General features: G+C 38.8%; 1 protein-coding gene across 1 annotated transcript in view; it reads left to right on the top strand.

The window, feature by feature from the left end:
* Positions 1-21,771, top strand: part of LOC125085090 (zinc finger protein 33B-like) — a 31,345-nt gene extending 9,574 nt beyond the window's left edge. The window contains 4 exon segments of the mRNA XM_047703244.1: positions 8,368-8,512; positions 8,788-8,883; positions 17,151-19,219; positions 19,221-21,771. Coding sequence (XP_047559200.1) covers positions 8,368-8,512; positions 8,788-8,883; positions 17,151-19,219; positions 19,221-19,403 — 2,493 coding nt within the window. The 3' untranslated portion in view covers positions 19,404-21,771.
* Positions 21,772-26,380: the final 4,609 nt, after the last annotated feature.

Here is a 26,380-nt window from a genome sequence, read left to right as displayed (position 1 = left end):
ATTCAATGGTTTTGAACATCTATTGAAATCATCATATGATTTATCTCCTCTATTTTCTTAGTTGGTAAATTACATTAATTTTTAAATGTAAAACAAACTAGATATTCTTGAAACTGAGCTGGGCCATGGTATTCTTTTTATGTATTCCTGGCTTTGGTTTGATAATACTTTGTTTTGGATTTTTATATTTGTGTACCTCATGAGAAAGACAGACCAGTAAGTGTTTTGGGGTAGAGAGGGGGGAGGATATGTTCTTGTTACGATTTAGTATTTAATATCAGGAATATGTTGAATTTATAACATGAATTCGAGTATTTCCTCTTGCTTTCTCTACAGAATGTTTTATTTTGTTGCTACTTCTTAGGTTTTTCATTCATATGTGAGGCCATCTGTGCCTGGAGTTGCCTTCATGGGAAGATTTCTTTCTTCCTGTCTCTCTTTTGTTAAGGAAGCTCTCTTCCCAACTTGGGGCTTGAACTCACAACCTTGAGATTGAGAGTCACGTGTTCCATCAACTGAGCCAGCCAGACACCCGCATGGGAAGAGTTTAAATTATAGATGCAATTTCCTTAACAGACATGTGGCATTAGATTTTCTTTCCTTTTCTTTCTTTCTTTCTTTCTTTCTTTCTTTCTTTCTTTCTTTCTTTCTTTCTTCCTTCCTTCCTTCCTTCCTTCCTTCCTTCCTTTCTTCCTTTCTTCCTTTCTTTTTTTCTCTTTCTCTCTTTCTCTCTCTCTTTCTCTCTCTCTTTCTCTTTCTTTCTGCCTGCCTGCCTGCCTGCCTGTCTTTTGTAGGCTACATGTCCACAGTGGAGCCCAGCACAGGGCTCAAACTCATGACCCTGAGATTGAGACTTGAGCCAGGATCAAGAGTCGGACACTCGGGGCACCTGGGTGGCTCAGTGGGTTAAGCCTCTGCCTTCCACTCAGGTCATGATCTCAGGGTCCTGGGATCGAGCCCCACATTGGGTTCTCTGCTCAGCAGGGAGTCTGCTCCCCACCCACCCCCGCAACCTCTGCCTGCCTCTCTGCCTACTTGTGATCTCTGTCTGTCAAATAAGTAAATAAATAAAATCTTAAAAAAAAAAAAAAAGTTGGACACGCAACTGAGCTACCCAGGTGACCCTAGATTTTCTTTTTTAAAAAGTAAGTTTTGGTAAGTAGTTTCTTTCTTTGAAAGTAAACTTTTCCCCCACATTTTCAAATTTATTGGCCCGTAATTTCTTCACTATATTTTCATAGACCACAGGAACTGTATAGAGATGTTGTTTTCATGCCAGATATTGGAGAGTGAGCCTTTCTTCTTTATAACTTGATCAGTTTTGGCAAAGAATTGTCAAGGTACAGACTTGGTTTTGTCCTCTCTCTTTCTACTGTATGTAGATTTTTTAAATCTGTTAATGTCTGATCTGTAACATGTCTTTGTGCATATATTAGCTGTAACTTCCTCTTTTGTTTTAAAAAAAGGTAGATACTGATTTTTTAACTTCTAATACATACTATTAAGGATTTGTTTTTTTCTTTTTTTTCTTTTTTTTTTAAATTTTTATTTATTTATTTGACAGAGAGAGATCACAGTTGACAGAGAGGCAGGCAGAGAGAGAGAGAGGGAAGCAGGCTCCCTGCTGAGCAGAGAGCCCGATGCGGGACTCGATCCCAGGACCCCGAGATCATGACCTGAGCTGAAGGCAGCGGCTTAACCCACTGAGCCACCCAGGCGCCCCAGGATTTGTTTTTTTCTAAGCATAACTTCTTAGATGTGTCTCACAGGTTTTGGTATGTTGTATTTTTTTTTAAGATTTTATTTATTTGACAGACAGAGATCACAAGTAGGCAGAGAGGCAGGCAGAGAGAGAGGAAGGGAAGCAGGCTCCCTGCTGAGCAGAGAGCCCGATGCGGGGCTTGATTCTAGGATCCTGGGATCATGACCTGAGCCGAAGGCAGAGGCTTTAACCCACTGAGCCACCCAGGTGCCCCAGTATGTTGTATTTTGATAATTCACTTAAAATTATTCTCTAATCTAGGGGTACATGAATGTTTCAGTTGGTTAAGTGTCCAGCTCTTGGTGTTGGCTCAGGTCGTGGTCTCGGGGTTGTAGGATTGCGCTGCATGGAGGGCTGCATGTTCAGTGGGGAGTCTGCTTGAGATTCTCCCTCTGCCCCTCCCCACCCACTTGCAGGCACATGGGTGTGTTCTCTCTCTCAAATAATAAGTAAATAAATAACCTCTAATCTCTATTTAGAAATATATTTCTTAAATAAATATAACAACACATGTATCTTAATCTGTAAACGTTGTGACGTTTTCTAGTTAATCTTTTTCTTACTGATATATTAAACACTGCAGAAAGAATGTCCTCTATATGATATCAAATCTTTGAAGTTGTGGAAATAGGCTTTGTGTCCGAGACTGGTCAATTTAAGTACAGAAGGTACGTGTGAATCTGAAAAGTGTGTGTGTGTGTATGTGTATAAATATATTTTGCAGTTTGGGACTGCATTTTCTCTGAAGGTAATTACCGTTTCATTTCTCTCTGGCTGCTTTTAAGGTTTGCCATTTATATTTAGTCTTTCTCATAGTTTTTATATCTCTTTTTGAAACTCTCAATCTGTCCCATCTTTTTCCCTTTATCATTTTTTTAAAAGATTTTATTTATTTATTTGATAGAGATCACAAGTAGGCAGAGAGGCAGGCAGATAGGGAGAAGCAGTCTCCGTGCTGAGCAGAGAGCCCAATGCAGGGCTCAATCCCAGAACCCTGGGATCATGACCTGAGCCAAAGGCAGAGGCTTTAACCCACTGAGCCACCCAGGCGCCCCTTTCCTTTATAATTTTTTAAAAAAATTATAGTTGACACACAATGTTATGTTAGTTTCAGGCGTACAATATAGTGATTCAGCAAGTCTTTTTCTTTATCATTTTAACAATAGTCATTAAATCTGTCAGATAATTCCAATATCTGGAGCTCCCTGTGTCCTAAGCTTAAATTTTTAGAAGAAATACACTAGACCATTCATTTGGCAAATATTTTTTGAACACCTTTCATGGACGGTTTTAAGTGTTTGGAATATATACTATAAACAAAATAACCTGCTTTTCTGAACCTGTGTGGAACCTGGAGTGTTCTGGATGGACATGCTGAATTGCTTTTTGCTTTTTTTTTTTTCCCTGAATTACTCTTAATAGACTGTTATGAATTGAGTTTGCAAGTGTTTTATTTAGAATATATGTATCAAAATTAAATAGGAACTGTTTTTTTTTGTTTTTTGTTTTTTGTTTTTTTTTTTTAAGATTTTATTTATTTATTTGACAGAGAGAGATCACAAGTAGATGGAGAGGCAGGCAGAGAGAGAGAGAGGGAAGCAGGATCTCTGCCGAGCAGAGAACCCGATGCGGGACTCGATCCCAGGACCCTGAGATCATGACCCGAGCTGAAGGCAGCGGCCTAACCCACTGAGCCACCCAGGCGTCCTAGGAACTGTTTTTGAACAATATTTTGTTACTAAATTTATAATGTTTCACAGATATTTTTTATGGTATAGAATGTTTAAATTACATGGGTTGTTGGGGGTTGCCTGGTGGCTCCGTCAGTTAAGCCTCTGCCTTCGGCTCAGTTCCTGATCTCGGGGTCCTGGGATAAATAAATATTTTAATATAAATAAATAAATAAATAAATAAATAACATGGGTTGTCACTTAGTGTTGGCTAGATTTTTAATCCTGAAAATATCTGAAATTGCTTTTTTCCATGGTAGATCTTCAAGATCTTCAATTGATTTTTAAATATTTTTAAATCCTATTTCTGGTTATTGGACTATACACTGATTTTCTACCTTTTTCTAAATCTATTCTGGTAACTCCTTAATGCTTCAACCCAAAGCATCGATTTCTTTTGGGATATCATATACAGTATTTTCTTTAGGAAAACACAATATATTTCATGGAGATTTGAGTGTATCTCCTATATTTTCATAGATACATGACTGTGTCTTAAAAGTGTCTTCGTGGGGTACCTGGGTGGCTTAGAGGGTTAAGCCTCTGCCTTCAGCTCAGGTCATGATTCCAGGGTCCTGGGATCGAGCCCCACATCAGGCTCTCTGCTCAGCAGGGAGCCTGCTTCCCTCTCTCTCTTCCTGCCTCTCTGCCTACTTGTGATCTTCTCTCTGCCTACTTGTGATCTCTCTCGCGCTGTTAAATAAATAAATAAAATATATATTTTTAAAAGTGTCCCCCTATTTATAGTTGTATTTTCTTTTCTTTTTTTTTTTAATTTATTGATTTCACAGAGAAAGCGCAAGCAGGGGTAGCAGCAGAGGGAGAGGGAGAAGCAGATTCCCCACTGAGCAGGGAGCCCAATGTGGGGCTTGATCCTAGGACCCTGGGATCATGACCCGAGTCGATGCTTAACCAACTGAGCCACCCAGGCACCCCATAGTTGTATTTTCTTTAAGTGATTGGCTTTTCCGATATTTGGTGCCAAAAAAGATAAATGATTTCTTTCTCTTCTTGAAGAATCATCATTGCTCATTTCATTCTTTTAGCCCTCAGTGTTACCTTATCTGCTGTGAATTAAGTTAAACCACTTTAATTTTGCTTATATGTTTTTTAAGATTTTTTTATTCATTTGAGAGAGAAAGAGGAGTGGGGGAAGGGCAAAGGGAGAGGAAGAAGCAGACCCCACTGAGCAGGGAACCCGACATGGGGCTGGATCCCAGGACCCTGCGATCATGACCTGAGCCCAAGGCAGATGTTTAAGTGATTGAGTACCTAGGTGCCCCTATTTTGCATATATATTTTTTGTAGTGTATTTTATATTTGCCCATTATTTTGTTTTCAAATTTTTTTGATGTTGCAAATAATTGGTTTTGTTTTCAAATCAGTTATGTCGCCCATTGGTAAGAAATTTAGCACATTCATATGCCATCTTATAGTTTAGGTTTTTTGTTTTACAATCTTGTTTACTGTATATCCTAGTATAACATCATTAATGTTTTGTGTGTTCTATGTTATAATTTTTGTCATACACTCAGTTTCTCGTTGCACTGCTGGTCAAATTTACTTTCTTTTTTTCCCCAATTTGATAAATTGTTGCTTTCTAGTTTTGATCATGAAGACATTACTGTTATAATAGTCTGTATTTCTCTGTTAACATATCTTCGTTGAGTAATGTTTTATCATCAGGATCTTTTTTTTTTTTTAAAAGATTTTTATTTATTTATTTGACAGACAGAGATCACAAGTAGACAGAGAGGCAGGCAGAGAGAGAGAGGGAAGCAGGCTCCCTGCTGAGCAGAGAGCCCGATGTGGGACTCGATCCCAGGACCCTGAGATCATGACCTGAGCCGAAGGCAGCGGTTTAACCCACTGAGCCACCCAGGCGCCCCTCATCAGGATCTTTTGATTGTCCATTTCTTCCCTTTCGAATGTTAGAATGATACTACATTTCCACATCACTTCCAAATAAGTGCCTTGGTTTTGCTATTGTATTTCAGAATCTTTTGTTTTAGTCTATTGGTTTTATGAATAGTATATCACCAATTTTATGCCAAGAATTTAGTGTGTATTATAAGTTCCAAAAAGTATTTTTTCAGTTAATTGAGATAAGCTGTATATAACTTAAGTGTCAAGCTTGATGAATTTTTATGTGTATGTGTGTTTGTGTGCACACGCACGCACACACACACCCGTGTAATTACCACCCAGTGCCCCAGAAGTTTCTCTGGTACTTGAGGTCCATCTTACTTTGACATCTGTTATCATTGATTAGTTTTGCTTGTATGTCTGGCTTCTACTCAGTATCGTATGTGTGAGATTTATCCATTTTGCTGAGTGTATCAGTTTTTCTTTTATCTTCGTTATGTATTCCACTGTATAACCATACTGCAGTTTTATTTCTCCATTCTGTTGATGGGCTTTTGGACTGTTTCCAGGTTTTGGCTAATAAACAAAACTGCTCTGAACATTTCCTATAGACCCTTTGGTTGACAAAGGGTATATAACTAGGAGAGGAATTAATACAATACCTTTAAATAGAAATTCCCTAATATTTTCCCAAGGTGTATGTACTTGCTTATCCTCCCACTGGCAAGGTATGAATGTTCCAGCTGTTTTCATATTTTTGCCAGTATCTGTATTTGGTATTTTCTGAGTTTTTCATTTCAGACATCCCAGTGTGTATGTCATTGTGGTTATCATGTGAGAGTTAGGTTCGGGGTAGGTGGTAGATACTAGATGGGGCATGAAGGAGCTTCTCAGTTTCACTAATGTCTTATTTCTTGATCTAAATGCTGGTTTTATGCATGTGTTCACTGTGTGAAACTACATGGAGCCATTTGTATTCCAAGGTTCACTTTTGTGTTATTTTTATGTATATTCATACTTCAACAAATTTACAAAAATCACAGAGTTGACAATGACAAATTGTTTATCTAAAGAAGTCTCAAGGATATCATTAAGCAAAACCAGGAGTCAGAATAACGTTAATTTTTTCATATATGGAGGTCAGAATTCTTCAGCATGTTTCCTTCCTTTTTTTTTTCTTAAGAGAGAAAGAGACTGCACACATAAGCACATGCACGATTAGGGGAGGGGCAGAGGGAAAGGGCGAAAGAGAATTCCAGTGGACTCCCCATTCAGCGTGGAGCCTGATGCGGGGCTTGATCTCACGACTCTGAGATCATGACATGAGCCAAAATCAAGAGTCAGATGCTTAACAGACCCATCCACCCAGGCACCCCTAAATTGAACACTTGTATATTTCACCATTAAGTGTAATATTTGTTGTAGGTATCTATGAAAGTCCATTATCACACTAGGGAAATTTCTTTCTAGTTTGGCACTATTTTTTTTTTTAAATCACAGTTTTGTGCATATACTCAGATGATCATATTATCATCTCTTAGTTTTTAAAACTATTCATTCTTATTTTTATTTCCACCTTCAGGAAATTCCTTCATGGCCTGTTCTTCTGTTTTCCAGTTAAAGTGATTTTTCCTCACCTTGCATTCTTGATTATTTTCAGTCTCTTACTTCTCTGAGAGCTTTCTGATTCATTGTTGGTGATGTCAAACGCTACCAAATTATTAATGTTTGTCAAATCTTTATTTTCATTCTAGACCTACAGTATTACGTTTCACATTTAAGATGTATCTTGTTAAAATACAGTGTCCAGTTTATTTTTTTCCTTGCTTATTTTGTGATAACTTGTGTTTATGCAGCTGTTTGTGCATATACTCTGAGGAAACTTCTTTCTGCCGAAGATTGGTGGCCATGTTCTATCACTCTCTGTCCGCTTATCAATTCCCTATTTGTTTCACAGCTTTTGCAGTAGTAGTTTATCTAAGTGGTGGTTTTTGTCCTTTAGCTTTCCCTTTACTTTTTTGGGAGAATTGGTCTATAAATAAAAACCTAGTCACATAATTTTTATACATACTCAGATCTCTTCTCTGGCTCCCCTTTCTTTGAAACGGTGAGTCGTAAAGTAGAGGCATGCTCTCTAGATGACATCCCAAACAATCCAGTTGGTATCTTCTCTGTGTTCTACAGGTATTTCAAGTGTAACAGTTCCAAAATCTTCCCTTCTCATTTTCTACACGTCCTAATTATGGGCTCTAAATTGAAGACTTCAAACCTAGAATATGTACTGCGGTGAAATAAAATATTAAGCTGTCTTTTTACTTTTTAAAGTTGAGGAAAAGTAAAGCTTGTCACAAAATATATTGATAATTTATTCCTATAATTCATAAATACAAACTTGTGTAGTACTCAGAAATACTCTCTAAGGTTGGTGGTGATCACGTATTTTGGAGACTTGGTCTGAAATTACTCTGTAATCCATTCATGGCTTGCTTTCTTCATGGCCCTTTCTGTCCTCACAGCACCAGCTGTTTCTCAACATTTCCTGTGCTGTTTGCCCTCTGCTCATTTCCCAAATGTGCTAGAGGAGCCCTGCCTTCGCATGTACCATGCAGTTGTGTGAACAGCACAGTAGGACTCTTTGGCCTGTAGCTGTTCTTCAGTGAAGCTCAAAATAGAACTAATTTTCTTTCTCATTTATTTCAGTCTGTCTGCTGTGTACTCTCACCTTAGGGATCGTAACATACTACTGCGTGTTTTCTTACCATATTATTACTACTTGAATCCAAGAACAATTTTAATAATCTTAGCATTTCTAAGAACTAGAATGGTTCCAGATACATTGTGCGATTTGCTCATTTTTTTACCTTAAGGCAATGGCACAGTATTTCCATTATGGTTTCTCATCTTCCCTCAAAGTATAAAGTCAGATGTTTTGCAAACTATTTTGGTAATCCTGGTGAGGATTGGTTCCCATATGGCTTTTTCCATGTTACCCAATTCTGAACATTTCAGGTTGAACAGAAATTCCAGGGATCGGTGTCATTTAAGGATGTGACTGTGGGCTTCACCCAGGAAGAGTGGCAGCACCTGGATTCAGCTCAGAGGTCCCTGTATAGAGACGTGATGCTGGAGAACTACAGTAACCTTGTCTCACTGGGTAAGGTCTGGTTTTTTGTAATTCCAAATAGCATGTTCTCGTTCTTTTAACTGTGAAGCATATAGACACTGTAGAGCTGAATGATTTTTAATATTGGAATTGAGGAATGAGTGTTGATTGATCTCTTTTGGGTACCAGGAAGATATTTGTGTAAACCTCTCCAGTGAAATGTTCAATAGCGTCTTCGTCGAACAGCTCCAGAAGCTTGCTGCTCTTTTAGAAACCCTGCAGTCCAGGCCTTCTGGTCTGAATCCTAAACTGTTTTGCTTTGTCAGGGTATTGTGTTACCAAACCAGAAGTGATCTTCAGGCTAGAGCGAGGAGAGGAGCCATGGATACTGGAGGAAGAATTCCCAAGCCAGAGCTTCCCAGGTGAGTTAATGGACACTGCACAGATGAACATCAGGGCATTTAGTATTTTCCCATGATTAACCCAGAGGTTGACAATTTCAAGAATATCTCTTTAGAAGTCTTAATCCTGGGAACTGACTGGGAATACTGGTTTTCGAACCAAATCTCCAGAAACCACTCTTAAAAAACGTTCTTTTTGATTCACTTTTTGAGTATTTACCATTCTTAAATCTATCAGAAGACCAGTCTTTGCCTACCTTATTTTTACTGTTGTTTTTTCATTCCTTTGTTTCTCAAAGCAGTTTTAGTTGCCTGCCTTACCGTCATCAGGCATTCTTTCCTATGCTCATTTTTTGACTCAAGTAGTTTTTGAGTAGTTGCTATTATCTGTGTGTCGATGAGCTTATACAAATAGCAGTAGCAGGCAACAAATACATGAAAAGATGGTCAGCGTTACTAAACGTCAGGGAAATGCAAATCGGAACCACACATCACGCCATTTAGAATGGCTAGTACCAAGAAAAGAAGAGATAACAAGTTCTGGGAAGGATGTGGAGAAAAAGGAGCGCTTGTGCACTGCTGACTGTGATGTAAATTGGTTCAGCTACAATAGAAAAGAGTATAGAGATTCCTCAGAAAGTAAAATATAGAACTATCCTGTATGATCCAGTAGTTCCGCTTGGGAAGACACCCAGAGGAAATGAAAACAGGCTGTCAAAGAGAGAATGTGCACACTGGTGTTTATCACAGTATGATTCACAATAGCCAGATATGGAAATGACCTTAGGTTCCTATCAGTGGATGAATAGCTAAATAAAATGGGTATGTGTGAGTAATAGAATACTATTCAGCCATGAGAAAGGACATTCTGCCACTTGCAAAATGGGTAAACCTTGAGTGCTTTATGTCAAGTGAGGTAAGTCTGACAGAGAAAGGCAAGTACTGCATGTCGTCACTTGTATCTGGAATCTAGAAAAGCCGTATTTGTTATAAACATGAGTAATGTGGTGGTTACCCGGAGTAGAGGGGTTGCAAGAAAGAAGAGATGTTGTTTAAGTGTATAAAAGTGTAACGAGTAGTAAATAAGCCCTAGAGGGGTGCCTGGGTGGCTCAGTCATTAAGCATCTGCATTCGGCTGGGGTCATGATCCCAGGGTCCTGGGATCGAGCCCCGCATGAGGCTCTCTGTTCAGTGGGAAGCCTGCTTCTCCCTCTTCTACTTCCCCCACTTGTGTTCCCTCTACTGCTGTGTCTCTGTCAAGTGAATGAATACCATCTTAAAAAAAAGATAAGTAAGCCCCAGAGATGTTATATATCATATAATGAATATAGACAATATTTTGTTACAATAATCAAACTTACTGAGACACTAGAACTTAATTCTAATCACTAGTAAGAAGTGGTAATTATATAACATAACGGGTGTAATTATTGGTACAGTGGTAATTACACAGCATAAAAATGTATCAGATTAACAGACTGTACACTGTAAATTTATGCAGTTATATGTCAAATATAAATTTAAAAGGTGGCATTAAAAATCAGATACTTATGTGTATTAAAGCCCTGTAGTGTTAAAAATTATCCTAGAATCAGAGCAAAGTTAAGTTGATTGTGCTACTCTAAGAAGAGTCTTAGGGAAAACTTTAAGGAGATCGCCATCAAAGCAGAATTTGAGGGGCGCCTGGGTAGCTCAGTGGATTAAGCCTCTGCCTTCAGCTTGGGTCATGATCTCAGGGTCCTGGGATCGAGCCCCACATCAGGCTCTCTGTTCAGTGGGGAGCCTGCTTCTCTCTCTCTCTCTGCCGGCCTCTCTGCCTACTTATGATCTCTCTCTCTCTCTGTCAAATAAATAAATAAAATCTTTAAAAAAAAAAAAAGCAGAATTTGAATGAGATGATTGTGTGAGCTGTGAGGATCCCTCCTCTTCACAGCAGGGGTAATAGCAGCTACCAAGCCAATGAGGAGGAATGTGTTTGGTGTTTCTTGGGAAACAGCAAAAATAGTCACAATGGCCAAGGGGAATGTTTGATGGGAAGGGGGGCAAGAAATGATGTCAGGCAGCTGTGGTCCAAAAGATGAATATCATAAGTCTTACTGAAGTTTTTAACTTTATTCTTACTAGTGTACTTTGGTAAACAAACAATGTCTGATTTATGTTTATAAGATCTTTCTCACCTCTGTAGAGAAAATATTGGAAAGAACATAAGCACTTAAGAGAGTTCACTAGAGGACACTTTTAGTTTTCCTGAAGGGTGATTATGGTCATTTAGTCAAAATTGGAGAGGAGTGAAAATAATGAGAAGAGGCTGGATTTTCTCTGTATTTGGAATAACTGAAGAACTAACATTTGTATTGGGGCACGTGGGTGGCTCAGTTGGTTAAGTGTCTGCCTTTGGCTCAAGTCATGATCCCAGGGTCCTGAGATCAAGCCTTGCTTTGGGCTCCTTGTTAAGTGGGGAGTCTGCTTCTTATCCTTCTTTTCCCTGTGCCCCTCTCCCCCTGCTTATGTTCTGTCTCTGTCTCAAATAAATAAATAAAATCTTTAAAAAGAAAAAAAAAAGAACTAAAAAGGGAAGAGATGATGGCACTTGAAGTATTTAAAGGAATAATGATGAAAACTTTCCAAATTTGGCAAAAAAGATATTCATACCAGTGGCATATCATGATTAAATTTCTGAAACCAAAAGAGAAAAAATTTTGAGAGTAGAGAGAAACAACTCATTTCCTTTGGAAATAATAGTGAATTTGTCATCTGAAACCATGGAGGCTAGAAGGCAATAATACATTTTTTTTCCAAGTACAGAAAGAAAAGAACTTTCAAACAAAAAGAACTGTGGCTTGTGAAAATACATTCATGAAAGAAGGATAACCGAAGGTATCCTACAAAGGAAAAAAAAGAGAAAATGTTAGCAAACTTTTAAAAATGGCTAGAGGAAGTTCTTTAAATAGAAAGGAAATAACACAAGAAAACTTGGAACTTCAAAAAAGAAAGAACATTGAAAGTGGCAAAAAATAAGGGTAAATATAATGGAGTTTCCATCTAAGGAGTTTCTGAAATCCTATTTGATTGTTGAAGCAAAATTTAGAATATCATGATTTGATGCTCTGCGTGTGGAGGATATGATGTATTTTTAAGATAGAATACAGGAATTTAATTGGAATTAAAGTGTTATATTTCCTTGAAGTGGTAAAATGTTGATCCAGGAAGACTGTAATAAATTGTGTATGTACATTTTACCTAGAAATGGACTTGGAATACCTAGAACAACCACTAAAAAAAGTATACAAGGTGGTAAACTTAGAAATACTGTAAGTAAATGAAGATGGAATCTTTAAAAAGATGTTCAAGTAACCAGTAAGAAAATAAACTAGGAACAGATGAATGAGAAACTGAGAAAACAATAGAAAAATAAAACAGCAGACTTAAACATTGACATAGCAATGTCTACTATAAATGTAAATGATCTAAACACACCAATTCAGGGCACCTGAGTGGCTCAGTTGGTTAAGCGACTGCCTTTGGCTCAGGTCGTGATCCCAGAGTACCGGGATGGAGTCCTACATTGGGTTCCCAGCTCCATGGGGAGTCTGCTTCTCCCTCTGACCTTCTCCTCTCTCATGCTTTCTCTCTCACTGTCTCTCTCTCAAATAAATAAATAAAATCTTTTAAAAAAATGAAAAAATACACCAATTCAGGTGTAGACTGGCAGACTGGATAAAACAAAAAACAAAAGGCAGAAATATGTTATCTACAAAGAAATTCATTTCAAATACAACATAGTGAGGTTGATGGGAAATAGAAAAAGATACACTGGGGTACCTGGGTGGCTCAGTCATTAAGCGTCGGCCTTCAGCTCAGGGCATAATCCCAGGATCCTGGGATCCAGCTCTGCATCAGGCTCCTTGCTTGGTGGGAAGCCTGCTTCTCCCTCTCTTACTCCCCTTGCTTATGTTCCCTCTCTCACTGTCTCTCTGTCTCTCTCTCTGTCAAATAAACAAAATCTTTTTAAAAACTGAGAAAGAAAAAGATACACTATGCAAACATTAATGAAAACAAAATAAGACTGACTCCATTAATATCAGATAAAGTAGTCTTGAGAGCAAAGGAAATTATTGGAGAAAAAGCAGTATTCCAACGAAAAAGACTGTGATCCAAAATGTGACCCCACCAAACAACAGAAAGAACCTCATAGTACACAAATCAAAACTGATTGAGCTGAAAAGAGAAATAAACAAATTTTTATTTATTTATTTATTTTTTTAAAGATTTTATTTATTTATTTGACAGAGAGGTCACAAGCAGGCAGAGAGGCAGGCAGAGAGAGAGAGGGAGAAGCAGGCTTCCCGCTGAGGAGAGAGCCCGATGCGGGGCTCGATCCCAGGACTCTGAGATTATGACCCGAGCCGAAAGCAGCGGCTTAACCCACCAAGCCACCCAGGCGCCCCAAATAAACAAATTTTTAATTATATTTGGGGAATTCAGCACCTTACTTACTCTCAGCAATTAGTAGAACTTTCGGACAGCAGATATAAATTAATGGCAGATGTAGAAGAACTGAATGGTACCATCCACCAGTGGGATTGAATGAACATTCGTAGATAGTACCTAAAAGCAGCAGGATATACATTCTTCTCAAGTGCCTGTGGAGCATTCAGTAAGATACAACATATCCTAGGCCATAAACAAACCTTAGTAAATTTAGCAGAACCAAAATTGTGCTATGTTCTTTTAGCACAAGGAATTCAAACTGCGAATCGGTAATAGAAAGGCAGTAGAGGGCACCCGGGTGGCTCAGTGGGTTAAAGCCTCTGCCTTGGGCTCAGGGTGTGATCCCAGAGTCCTGGGATCGAGCCTGGAGTCAGGCTCTCTGTTCAGCGGGGAGCCTGCTTCCCTTCCTCTCTCTCTCTCTGCCTACTTGTGATCTCTGTCAAATAAATAAATAAAATCTTTTTTAAAAAGGCAATAGAAAAATACCTAAACACTTCAGAATTAAACAAGACACATATAAGTAAAGCATGAATGAAAGACAGCCCAGAGGAAAATTTAAAAATAACATACAGAAATGTCAGGTATCAGTCTCACTGGAGTTCTCTATATGTAATGAGTTGTATTTCTCTTGATACTTAAGTCTTCTTTTTGTGATTCTTTTTTAATATTTTTACTATGATGCATCTTGGCATGGATCTCTGTTTATCTTACATGGAGTTTATCTTCTTGAATTTGCACATTATTTTTCTCTTAAATTTGTAGGATTTTGCCATCATTTTGTTGAATGATTTTTCTCCTCTTGCTCTTCCTTCTCTTCTTTTGATATTCCCATTATGAATATGTTGGTGCAGATAGCACTATCTTTCATTTGTTTGAGGCTTTCTTCGGTTTTATTCATTCTTATTTCTTTTGCGTAAATGATATCTGTTGATGTATCTTCAGGTTTACTAATTCGTGTTCTATAAGCTTGAATCAACGAGCCTAATGAATTTACAGTGCAGATATTATAATTTTCAAATTGAGAATTTTTGTTTCATTCTTTTCAGTTTGTTGATATTCTCTATGTGATGAGGGTGCCATCATTACCTTCCTTTACTTCCTTGAACATGGTTGCCTTTTGGGCATGTTTGTAAAAGCTGCTTTGAGAAGTGCTAAGTCCGATATCTGGACTCTTTGAAGGGCAGTTAGTTGCCTGCTCTTCCCCCCATATATGTGAAAATTTCCTCTTTGTCTTGTGAATCACAAGACAAATCTTTTTTCTTTCTTTCTTTCTTTCTTTCTTCCTTTCTTTCTTTCTTTATTTCTTTCTTTTCTTTTCTTTTCTTTTCTTTTCTTTTCTTTTTTGGACAAAAGGGTTATTTTAGATATTTTGTACCTAGCCTTATACTGATTCCTTCTTTCTCTGAAAGGGCCTGTTGTTATTTTTCCTTGCTTATTTATTTATTTAATGACTGGACTGGATTATTTGAAGTCCTTTCCTTCCACAGTGTACGTCTCTAATGCCTCTTGTCAGAGGGCTCTGCCTTGGGGGTGCCCAGTGTTACTAGGATGACAGATAAGTTTTTCAAAGTGTTAGAAAGGAAAACCTGATGGAACTTGAATGAGAAAAAGACGCACAGTTACAGTCTGTTTCAGCATCCCTCTCCTGGTAAATAGAAGAACACTGAGTAACCAAATTGACTTAATTGACATTTATAAAATATCCCCCACCCCTACACACAAATAAACCAGTGGAATACACATTCTTTTCAGGAACACATGAATATAAACCAAGGTAGATCGCATTCTAAGATCTAAAACAAATCTCAATTAATTTAAAAGGAGTCAAGTCATATAAAATATTTTTTCTTACCAGAGTAGAGTTAAATCTAGCCAAATTAAAAATCAATAACAGAAAGACTTGTAAAATTCCTAAATAGTTAGAAACTTAATGGCACACTTTTACATAACTTGATGGTTCAGAGAAGAATTTGAAGGGTAAATTAGAAACTATTTAGAGCTGAATGTTCATGAAAACAGAATTTGTGGGAAATCAACATGTAGGAAATTTTTATATTGGAAATGAAGTATGTGTATAGTATTTCATTGATTTCATTATTTTCCATATGATCTTTATTCCTTACTTCTCTTACTGCTTTTGGGTTTATTCCTTACTTCTCTTATTGCTTTTGGGTTTAATTTTCTCTTTTCTAGGGTTTTTCCTCTATAGAGACTATAATCCTACATATATGCATATAATTTTATTTTGAAATTTTTATTTATTTTGCAGACTACCTTCTTTTTTTTTTTTTTTTTAAAGATTTTATTTATTTATTTGAGAGAGAGACAGTGAGAGAGAGCATGAGCGAGGAGAAGGTCAGCGAGAGAAGCAGACTCCCCATGGAGCTGGGAGCCCGATGCGGGACTCGATCCCGGGACTCCCAGGATCATGACCTGAGCCGAAGGCAGTCGTCCAACCAACTGAGCCACCCAGGCGTCCCCAGACTACCTTCTTTAGCCGGGGCCGCCTTTGTGATCCATTTCTTCTTTCTTTAGTTTTATTGTCATTTTTTCTGCTCTGTCATCATGCCTTTTTCAATGCTATTTATTAAAATTCCAGTGAAGTCTCTTTTCTCTTTGCGCTCTCTGTCAGTCTGCCTGGACTGCTACAACAAAATACCACAGACTGGGTGACTTAAATAACAGAAATTTGTTTTCTCACACTTCTGGAGTCTGTAAAGCCAAGGTGAAGGTGCCAGCAGGGTTGGTTTCTGGTGAGCCCTATCTCTTCAGCTTGCAGACAGCACCTTCTTGCTGTAGCCTCACATCGCTTTTTTTCTGTGCACATGGTGGGAGCAAGGAAGTTGGTGTCTCTTTTTCTTCTAATAAGGATGCCATTCCTATCAGATTAGCCTACACCCTGATGACCTAATTCAACCTTAATTGCCTCCTTAAAGGCACTGTCTCCAGATACAGTCACATTGGGAATTAGGGCTGCAGCATATGTTTGGGAGAGGGACCGTTCAGTTCATATCTGGCTCCTTGTAATTTAAGTCTATTCTAAGGTCACATTGTCCTTTTTACAATATTATTCCTCACCTAGATCACTAAGCGTTGTGTCCTTAGTTCCCATATACTCTTGGAGTTCCCAGTGGTCTGAATTGTCATGTATCAGAACTGAGATGTCATCTCAGTATTCCCCCACTTGTAGTGGAACTTCCCCTTAATGGGAATGATTCTAATTACATTTAATCATCTCTGAGTTCCCTGTTTCTTCTTTATGTGTGGTTGCTACAGTATGTAGCTGACTCTTTCAATGGATGTGGTCTCATTATCAGTTTCTTCTGTATTTAAATGTTTCTTTCCTTAGTGGTGATTTGAATTTAGTAGTACTTTGTATCTCCTAGTTATGCTTAAGTCTTGGGTTGTTGTAGGTAATTTTATTTGCTCTCCTTATATTGATCCATACATTTTTTTTAGAGGGGAGATGGACACATTCAGATTTTAACAGGCGCTGTTATTTTTCAGACATTGGAATGCAGATGTACATGTTGTAATAGCCAGTTTCTGCTCCCTTTTTGCACTGTGCCAGGCCTTTTTTTTTTTTTTCTGTGCCAGGCTTTTGTTTCTTGTTTTCATTTCTGTTTTTTCATATCAAACTCAAGAAAAGAAAAAAATATGTGCTTAAAATTATTTTCTTCTCTGGAGGCTAAACAAGAAATCCAAATCAGCTATAACATAGGGCATTTGTATATATATTGCATTTCATAAAAAATGTGTTAATATTTCTATGTAAGGTTAATTTTTCTTATTTTTAGAAATCTGGAAAACGGATCACAAGAAAGAAAGAAGCCACAAAAACCAGCCTAGACATGTGTGGGAAGTTGCATTCATCAATAATAAAACACTAACTAAAGAACAAGGTAATGTAGTAGAAAAACCACTTAACTTGGACACAAAGTCTTTTCCTTCCAGAAGAACCCTCTGTCAGTGGGACTCATGTGGAGTGAATTTCAGCTGTATTTCAGAATTTTTTATCGATAAGAAAAACTATTTAGGAAAAAAGACTGATGAATTTAATGCCTGTGGAAAATTGCTACTCAGTATTAAACATGAGAAAACTCATACTAGAGAGAAAAGTGAATTTTTTAAAAATGGGAAAACGTTGAGTCATGATGAGGACCCTATTCGTCCTGAGAAGATTCAAACGTTAGAGCAAAATTTTGATTATAACATTTATCAAGAAACCTTCCTTGAAAAGGCAATATTTAGTACCTACAAGAGAGAGATTGCAGAAGGGAATGACTGTGAATGTAATGAATATGGGAGAACCTTCTTTGATAACTCCTTCTTATTCCATCGGATAAATTCCTCAGAGGAAAATCACTGTGGATTTAGTGGTTGTGGAAAATCCTTACGTGTAAAGTCTACCCTTTTGAAACATCATGGGGTACATATGAAACACTATGAATGTAATCAAAGTGGGAATAATTTCAGGAGGAATTTATGCCTTTCACAACTTCAGAAAACTCATAAAGGAGAAAAACACTTTGAATGTAATGAATGTGGGAAAGCGTTTTGGGAGAAATCCCACCTCACTCGACATCAGAGGATACACACAGGAGAGAAACGCTTTCAGTGTAATGAATGTGGAAAAACTTTTTGGGAGAAGTCAAACCTCACTAAACATCAGAGGTCACACACAGGAGAGAAACCCTATGTGTGTAGTGAATGTGGGAAAGCCTTCAGCCACAAGTCAGCCCTCACGTTACACCAGAGAACACATACAGGTGAGAAACCCTATCAGTGTAATGCATGTGGGAAAACTTTTTATCAGAAGTCAGACCTCACTAAACACCAGAGAACACACACAGGGCTGAAACCCTATGAATGCTATGAATGCGGGAAATCCTTCTGTATGAATTCACACCTTACAGTGCATCAGAGAACTCATACAGGTGAAAAACCCTTTGAATGTCCTGACTGTGGGAAATCTTTCTGTCAGAAGTCACATCTTACACAACATCAGAGAACTCACATAGGGGATAAACCCTACGAATGTAATGCATGTGGGAAAACATTCTACCACAAGTCAGTTCTCACCCGGCATCAGATAATTCATACAGGGTTGAAACCTTATGAATGTTTTGAATGTGGGAAAACCTTCTGCTTGAAGTCTGACCTCACAGTACATCAGAGAACTCACACAGGGGAGAAGCCTTTTGCATGTCCTGAATGTGGGAAATTCTTCAGCCATAAGTCTACCCTCTCTCAACATTATAGGACACATACAGGGGAGAAACCCTTTGAATGTCATGAATGTGGGAAAATCTTCTATAATAAATCATACCTAACTAAACATAATAGAACACACACAGGGGAGAAACCCTATGAATGTAACGAATGTGGGAAAACCTTCTGTCAGAAGTCTCAGCTCACGCAGCACCAGAGAATTCACATAGGTGAGAAACCTTATGAGTGTAATGAATGTGGAAAGGCTTTCTGTCATAAGTCCGCCTTAATTGTCCACCAGAGAACTCATACAGAAGAAAAGCCCTATAAATGTAATGAATGTGGGAAATCTTTCTGTGTGAAGTCAGGACTTATTTTACATCACAGAAAACACACAGGGGAGAAACCCTATGAATGTAACGAATGTGGGAAAACCTTCAGCCACAAATCATCCCTCACAGTACATCACAGGGCTCACACAGGAGAGAAATCTTGTCAGTGTAATGAATGTGGGAAAATTTTTTATCGCAAGTCAGACCTTGCTAAACATCAGAGATCACACACAGGGGAGAAGCCCTATGAATGTAACACATGTGGAAAAACCTTCTCTCAGAAGTCAAACCTCATTGTACATCAGAGAACACACACAGGAGAAAAATCTTAGAATTGAAGTGGATGTTAGGAGTGTCGAGCTGCACTTCAGCAGCTATTATACAAGAATTCACACTGGCAGAAGCTCTGTTGACATCCTGAATGTTCGGGAACCTTCTTCCACACAAACTGGCCTTATTTTACTCCAAAGTAGACTGCAACAAACACAGGACAGTCTTGTTAAGTAACATTCTATTGAATGCCACCAAGCAAATACTGGTATAAAACATTACAGATTTTTTTATTTTGTAAAAGTATCTTTGTTTGTTTGCTTTTTTAGCAAAAATACAAACTAGGTTATGTCAGAATTTATATTAAAGAGAAATCTTTCAATTTGAGGTATACAGCTTGAAGATTATTTTTAGAAGTAATACAACATTAGAAGTTGAGTTTTGGGTTTTGATGCCGTATTTATCTTTGGGAAACAAGAAATTGTAATTTATAGAAGTATATTGTGCCATGTAAAGCTTTAAAAACAAAAAAGTAAAATGAAAAAATAGACTTAGAAGAAGTTGCAGTCGTACATAGAATTCTCACGTGCCCTCCAGCAAGCTTCCTCTGTTGCCGTCTTCCACAGCCATGGTATATTGTCAAGCACAGGGAGTTGATGGTACCACAGTACTAAGTCACATACAGTCCTTATTCCCACTTCAGTTTTTACATGCAGTTTGTGTATATGTACATGTAGTTCTGTGAAATTTTATCACTTAATAGTTTGAGTAACCATCAACACAGCTTACAAAATCGAAAAGGAATCTGGAGTTTCTGTTGCATTAGAATTACAAGGGAATCACGATTTCATCATGAGAAGTTCCCTTGTGTTAATCGTACTGCAGCCCTCATTCTGGCAATCATGTGAATATGAAGCTTTTTAAAAGCAGAAATAAACTGAGTAATTAGGGCCACAGCCTTAAATTCTTATGTGAAGCGTCCCTCAAGTGTGCAGGATTTGTGTATCCACATACGGTACCTTATATAAACTATATGTGCTTCATATGCATCATGCAATTTAATCTAGTTGTGAACACAGAACAGACACTCCTAATCTGGCAGTTGTTACCATATCAGGCACATCTCCCATGTGTGTAAGGGCTGAGCAGTTTGTAAAAGGAGACCCACAGAGCTCATATGTAACCATTTAGAATGTATAAATCAAAATAGCAAAGTGGCAAATAGAATGTATTCAGTGCAGAGGGATATCTGGTCCCTAGTCTCATTTTCCCCGTTCACCCATGGTTCATGTCAAACCAGGGAGGTGCCTTGAGTGTACATATGTGAGTCCTCTAGTCCTCAGCCCAAATTTTATACAAACCCTCTGCAAGTAACTGCCCTCTAAGGCAGAGGCCAGTGTAGCCGGAGACAGATCTGAGCCCTTGGAGATTTTTGGCTCTGTGAGAAGGTGGGTTGAGACTGGAGTGGGTGGGGCTGGAATGGGGCATTTATTGACTGACAGGGTATAAAGGTGGTATAATAAATTATACCATCAGTCAGATTACACAAACCAGGTTACAGAAACGAATAATCTTAACTTGCACAAAGAGTCTAAGCTTACATCTTAGGAAACTAGGAAAAGGAGCTGATTAAATCCAGCATAAACAAAACAAAAGAAACAATACTTCGAGCAGAAATCAGTAGAACCAAAAGTTAGTTATTTGAAAAGGTCAATGAAACTGATAAACATCTCTGCTAAATTAACTAAGAAAAAGAGAAGATACAAGGTGCTGACAAGAGAATGAGGGAAAGCCATAACAACTGATTCCATGGACATTAAAAAGGATAATAATACTATGGACTGCTCTCTGTCCACAAATTTCACAACCTAGATGAAATGAAATAGACCAGTTCCTTGAAAGACACAATCTGCCAAAACTCACAGAAAGATCTAACTAGGCATATAGCTGTTAAAGAAATTGAGTTAATACTTGATCTTCCAAATCAGAGAGTGTCAGGCCCAAATGTGTTCATTAGTGAATTCTACCAAACACTTCAGGAAGAAGTGATACCACTTCTCTACAATCTCTTCCAAAAAGTAAAGCAGAACTACTTCTTAACTCATTCTGTGAGGCCAGCATTGCTGTAGTAGCAAAACAAGGCGGACATTACAAGAAAAGGAAACTGCAGACAGAACTCTATGTCTTGGAACATAGATGCAGAAATCCTCAACAAGTCATTAGCAAATTGAATCCAACAGTATATATTTTCACACCATGACCAAGTGGGGTTTATTCCAGGTATGCAGTCCTGGTTCAACATTTGATAATCAGTTCATGTAACCCATCACATCAACAGGCAAAAGAAGAAATTACCATATGATCATACCAATAGGTGCAGAAAAGCATTTCACAAAATCTTAACCCATATTCACAATAAGAAATCTCAGCATACTAGGAATACAGGGAATTTCTTTAACTCGGTAAAACACGTCTGCAAGAGCCCTATAGCTAACATCATACTTAATGATGAGAATAGATGCTTTCCTGGTAAGATAAGGAGGAAGCGGGCCCCTTTGACCACTCTTTTTCAGCCTCCTTCTGGAAGTCTTTGCTAATACAGTATGACAAAATAAACTTGGTTTTGGAAGGAAGAGATAATAAAACTGTCTATATTCACACGACGTGATATTGTAGGTATAAAATTCCAAGGAGTCAACAATAGAATACCTTGACACTGGTAAGCAATTATAACAAGGTTACAAGGTACAGTGATTGAGTGAGTGGTAAAAAGAAATGAGCTCACAGGAACAGAAGAGATGGAGGCAACTTATTTACATGTTGCTAAATGAAAAGAGCCAATCTGAAAAGGCTTTACACTTTGGTTTCCATCTATAGTGCATTCTGATAACAGCAGAAGCATATGGAGACAGTAAAAAGATGAGTGATAGCCAGGGGTTTGGGGCAAGGCAGGGAAGGTTGAATAGGTGGGTTGTAGAGGATTTTTAAGACAGTGAAACAATTTTGTAGGATATTATAATAGTAGATACATGTAATTTATTTGTCAGTGCCCATGTGGACTTTAGTTAGTAATAATGTATCAATATTGGCTCATCAGTTGTAACAAATGTACCACACTAATGCAAAATTCAAATAACGGGACTGTAGCAGTGGGTGGAAGTGAAGGGGTATATAGGAACTCTGTACTTTCTGCTCAATTTTTTTGTAACTCTAAAACTATTCTAAAAAATAAAGTGTATTAAACAACCCTGCCTGGATATAGCAGTGTAGATGAATCTGTGAAGCTGCTTTCTTCTATACTTAAAAAATTAAGAACTCACATTATTCAGTACCAGTTTTCCCATAGTGGGAGGCAGGAATGCATTCTCAGAAATCGCATATTGACAGCCACTAAACCTATTTTCAGTTATAGCTTTTCTGCTCTTGAAAGCCTTATTATCTTTTTTGGAAGTATCATAAATGTCTTACCTCTCTTCATAACATCTTGTTTCTGTATTATGGTTTTTGTTTGTCAGGTTTCTGCACTGAAAATATAATCAACATTAATGAACATTTGAGATGTTTTTATAGTCTTTGGAATATTCTAAGTTATAGTAACTGTTGCCTGAAATCAAGTCCTCGTATAATGGACTCTTTAACATCTGAAACCAAGATGGAATCCCACCACCAACCGAGTGAACAGTAGGCAGTTAATACACTTATCATAATGAACAGGATGGTCCATCCAAGATGAAGGTCACCATCTAAGATGTAGTTCATTTAGTTATCATTAACTAATTGTTCTTGACTGACTAACTGGTTCTGTGATATGACAAAGGCCCCTTCGGACAGAGCTGCCAGTTGTTGCCAGTCCTGCCTTTTGACCACTGTACTGCCACCTTTTTGGGGTGTCACTGTGTCTTCCCACCCTAAAAAGCTCTTGTCCCTAAGAGAGAATTGTTAATTGGCCATACACCAGGTGACTTCCCTTTGGGCTCAATATGGCTGTGAAGCTCCTTCCTGTAAAGGCAGTGACAACACTGTTCCCTAACTGCATTTGCACCTCACCTACCAAAGATCTGGCTAGAACTCTGTGGTTACTGCATAGTCTGGTGACCACCCCTGACTGCTCAGGGTACCCATGCATAGCATGGTTTGTTATTGTGTACCGCTGGGATGGGCATGCAGCTGTCCTTTGTGAAATTTTGGAAAGGTAAGACAACCAGCTCCAGGAGGATAAGCATGGCATTCCAGTTGCCTAATGCGCTGTTGCTCAGGTAAGGGCAGGGGCCTTCCCTCTTTCCTCTGCTACTCCTTCCCTTGCTGCCATTGTGCACACATCTGATGCCTGATGGTGTTGAGATGCACATTTATGGTATCCTGTGGCTCAGATGGTAATAAGAAAAGAGATCCCTTCCAAATCGCCAGAGAAAGTAGCTCAAATGCTCTTCTGATGCAAAACCTTTAGCCAGTGAACCTGAGGTCTGCTCAGCACTGCAGTTTTATCACTACTCCAAGGGTCTAACCTTGGAATTATGGAGCTTAATGGCTTTGACCCGGGCTATAGACAAATGACCTTACTGTTTGTGAACCCTGACCCCCGGGAGATTGACTGGCATTCCCTGGAGGAAGCGACAACTGCCAAAGAGGCCGACTGCTGGGCTCTGGTGCTTTCCTTTCTGACCACCCAGGTCCATGCTACAGGTGACGAAAACAGAAACCTGCAACTTTACATGGCTAGAAATCCAAAATATTCTGAGGGAATTTGTACAGAGAGAAAGGAGAGAGAGAAGATGATGGGCATGGCAGAAAAAAAGAGACAACCATACAGAAGGTGATCCGTCAACCACCGAGTAATGGGCCAAGCACACTCCTGCTGCTTCAGTCTTCCCCCTGTGCCTGTGTTGGAAAGAAATTCTCATCCTCTTGTTTAGAGGGGAAAACACCCACTCTGTGCCTCAGCAAGGGGGATTATTTGAATGCGACTTAAGCCCAGGATCTTTAATCTGTAAGAAGCAACTATTACCATGGAGCAGGCCCATGGCCTTGAAGATCCTGACTGGAGGATCTCCGGGGAAGGAAATTTGTAAATTGATCAGAGTAAAGAAAAAAACCCTGAGGTCTATCTAGTGACAACAAAAAGGAAAGACACAGCAAGAAAGAATGAGGGGGCACAGAGGTGGCTCAGTGGGTCAAAGCCTCTGCTTCCGGCTCAGGTCATGATCCCAGGATCCTGGGATTGAGCCCCACGTCAGGCTCTCTGCTCAGCAGGGGGCCTTCTTCTCCCGCCCCTCGCCTGCCTCTCTGCCTACTTGTGATCTCTCTCTGTCAAATAAATAAATCTTTAAAAAAAAAAAAAAAGAATGAGGAAGGGGGAGGGACTTGGATACAGGAAGAGAAGACCACAAACTGATGGAATTGACCCAATTGGGGGAACATACTTAAATAATTCATACAACAAAGACAAAAGGGCATTGATTGGCTTTTGTACCTCTACTATTTAGTTTCTGAATTGATTTAAATATCTGCTGAAATGCACCATTGGCAAATTTCCAAGGCCTTAAAACAGGGCTCAGATTACGGCTGTATGGGCATTCCACTCAATTTAATCATGTTACTCCTTAAAATCTTGGATTTTACTGAATATAAAATAGAAGTTCCATAGACTAAATATTGGTGTTTCCTTAAAATTCACGTGTTGAAATCTAAACCCCAGTGTGATGGCATCTGGATAAAGTTTGATTATGAGGACGGAGCCCTCATGAATGGGAGTAATGCCCTAATAAGACTCCAGAGAACTCCCTTGGATTTCTGCCTGTGTGAGGACAGCACAGAAAGACCGCCGTCTGTGAACCAGGAAGCGGGCCCTCACCAGACCCTGATACTACAGGGCACCTTGATCTTGGACTTGCCAGTCTGCGGAACTGTGAGAAATAAATTTCTGTTGTTGATAAGCCACCTGGTCTCTGATATTTTAATAACCTGAACAATCTGAGACATTCAGGATAAATAGGTTCGTTTTACCTTAACCAACAGAACTGTAGCCAAAGTTCTCCATGGTATGGCACCCTTTGACTTAAAGCACCATCCCACAGTAGGTTCTGATCCAGTGAATATAAACTTCGGCACTTAAACAATCGGTTGACAAAATGGGACCCCTCATGTACTGTACACCACAGTTGAAACCATTGTAAAGTCCTGTTTAGAGAAAAAGTGATTATCACTACTGCTTCTCCATTTAATAGTCCAGTATAGTCTCTTCTTAAACCTGGAAATGCTGATGGCACTTCACAGTGGATTACCGTAACCTCGGTGCTATGGCCCATCTGTTTAGGACCCAACACCACTTTACTGAAATTACTCCTTCTATCCCAATAGCCACCACTACAGATTTTGTTCTCACAGATTTGGCTACTATATTCTGTTCAGTGCCCTCTTCAACCGCCTCAGCCACAATTTGGGGCACAGTACACCTTTCCCAGGCTACCAGTGGGGTATCTCAGCACCTCTGCCTCTGCACGTAGTCTTTGCAGGCAGTATCTTAATTGCATCCACATTTCTTCAGGAGCATAGGTATGACATTATACTGATGACATCCTCTTATGAGGAGCTATTTCACACATTCATTGGCGATATACACATACAAAAGAATCACAAAAGTGGATAATTCATTTTCCCATACATATTTGCAAAGATCTGGCTCAGTATTGGTAAACCAAGGGCTGCTCCATCCCTGGCACTGTCAAGAAATAGCTATTGATGATTCTCTCTGTTTTGTGTTCTTAGCACACAGAATGTTAATGCAAATACATCATTTAGTCCTTTTTGGGTTCTGCAAGCAACTTGTTCTCCACTTACAAGGTTCACTTAATTTACTAATGCTGTTACTTTCTAATTGACTCAACTTGTATAGGACCTTCTCCAAAAAATAGACTCTAGAATCAATCCAGATTGAAATCGACAGGCACTCCTGTCAATGCCCTTCCTTCCCTCTAGAGACCTTAGCAGTCTCCTCTTATGCCTCCTGGAGATTGTAGACCATCCATCATGGCCATTAATTGCCTATGAGCTTCTGGCATGAGAAACTACCTTCTTTGGCCCTGCCGTATACACCACTGGAGCATCAGTTGTTGGTCATATACTGGGCACTCAGTACATAGAGCCTGAGCTTTTTCTTTCTCAGTCAGCTGGTCATAAGCTTCTCATGAGACTATAGCTGTGAACTGAGGACAGTA

The sequence above is a fragment of the Lutra lutra genome, chromosome 14, assembly GCF_902655055.1.
Source record: "Lutra lutra chromosome 14, mLutLut1.2, whole genome shotgun sequence".
In the NCBI taxonomy this organism is placed as follows: Eukaryota; Metazoa; Chordata; class Mammalia; order Carnivora; family Mustelidae; genus Lutra; species Lutra lutra.
This window is presented reverse-complemented; position numbering and strand designations above follow the sequence as displayed.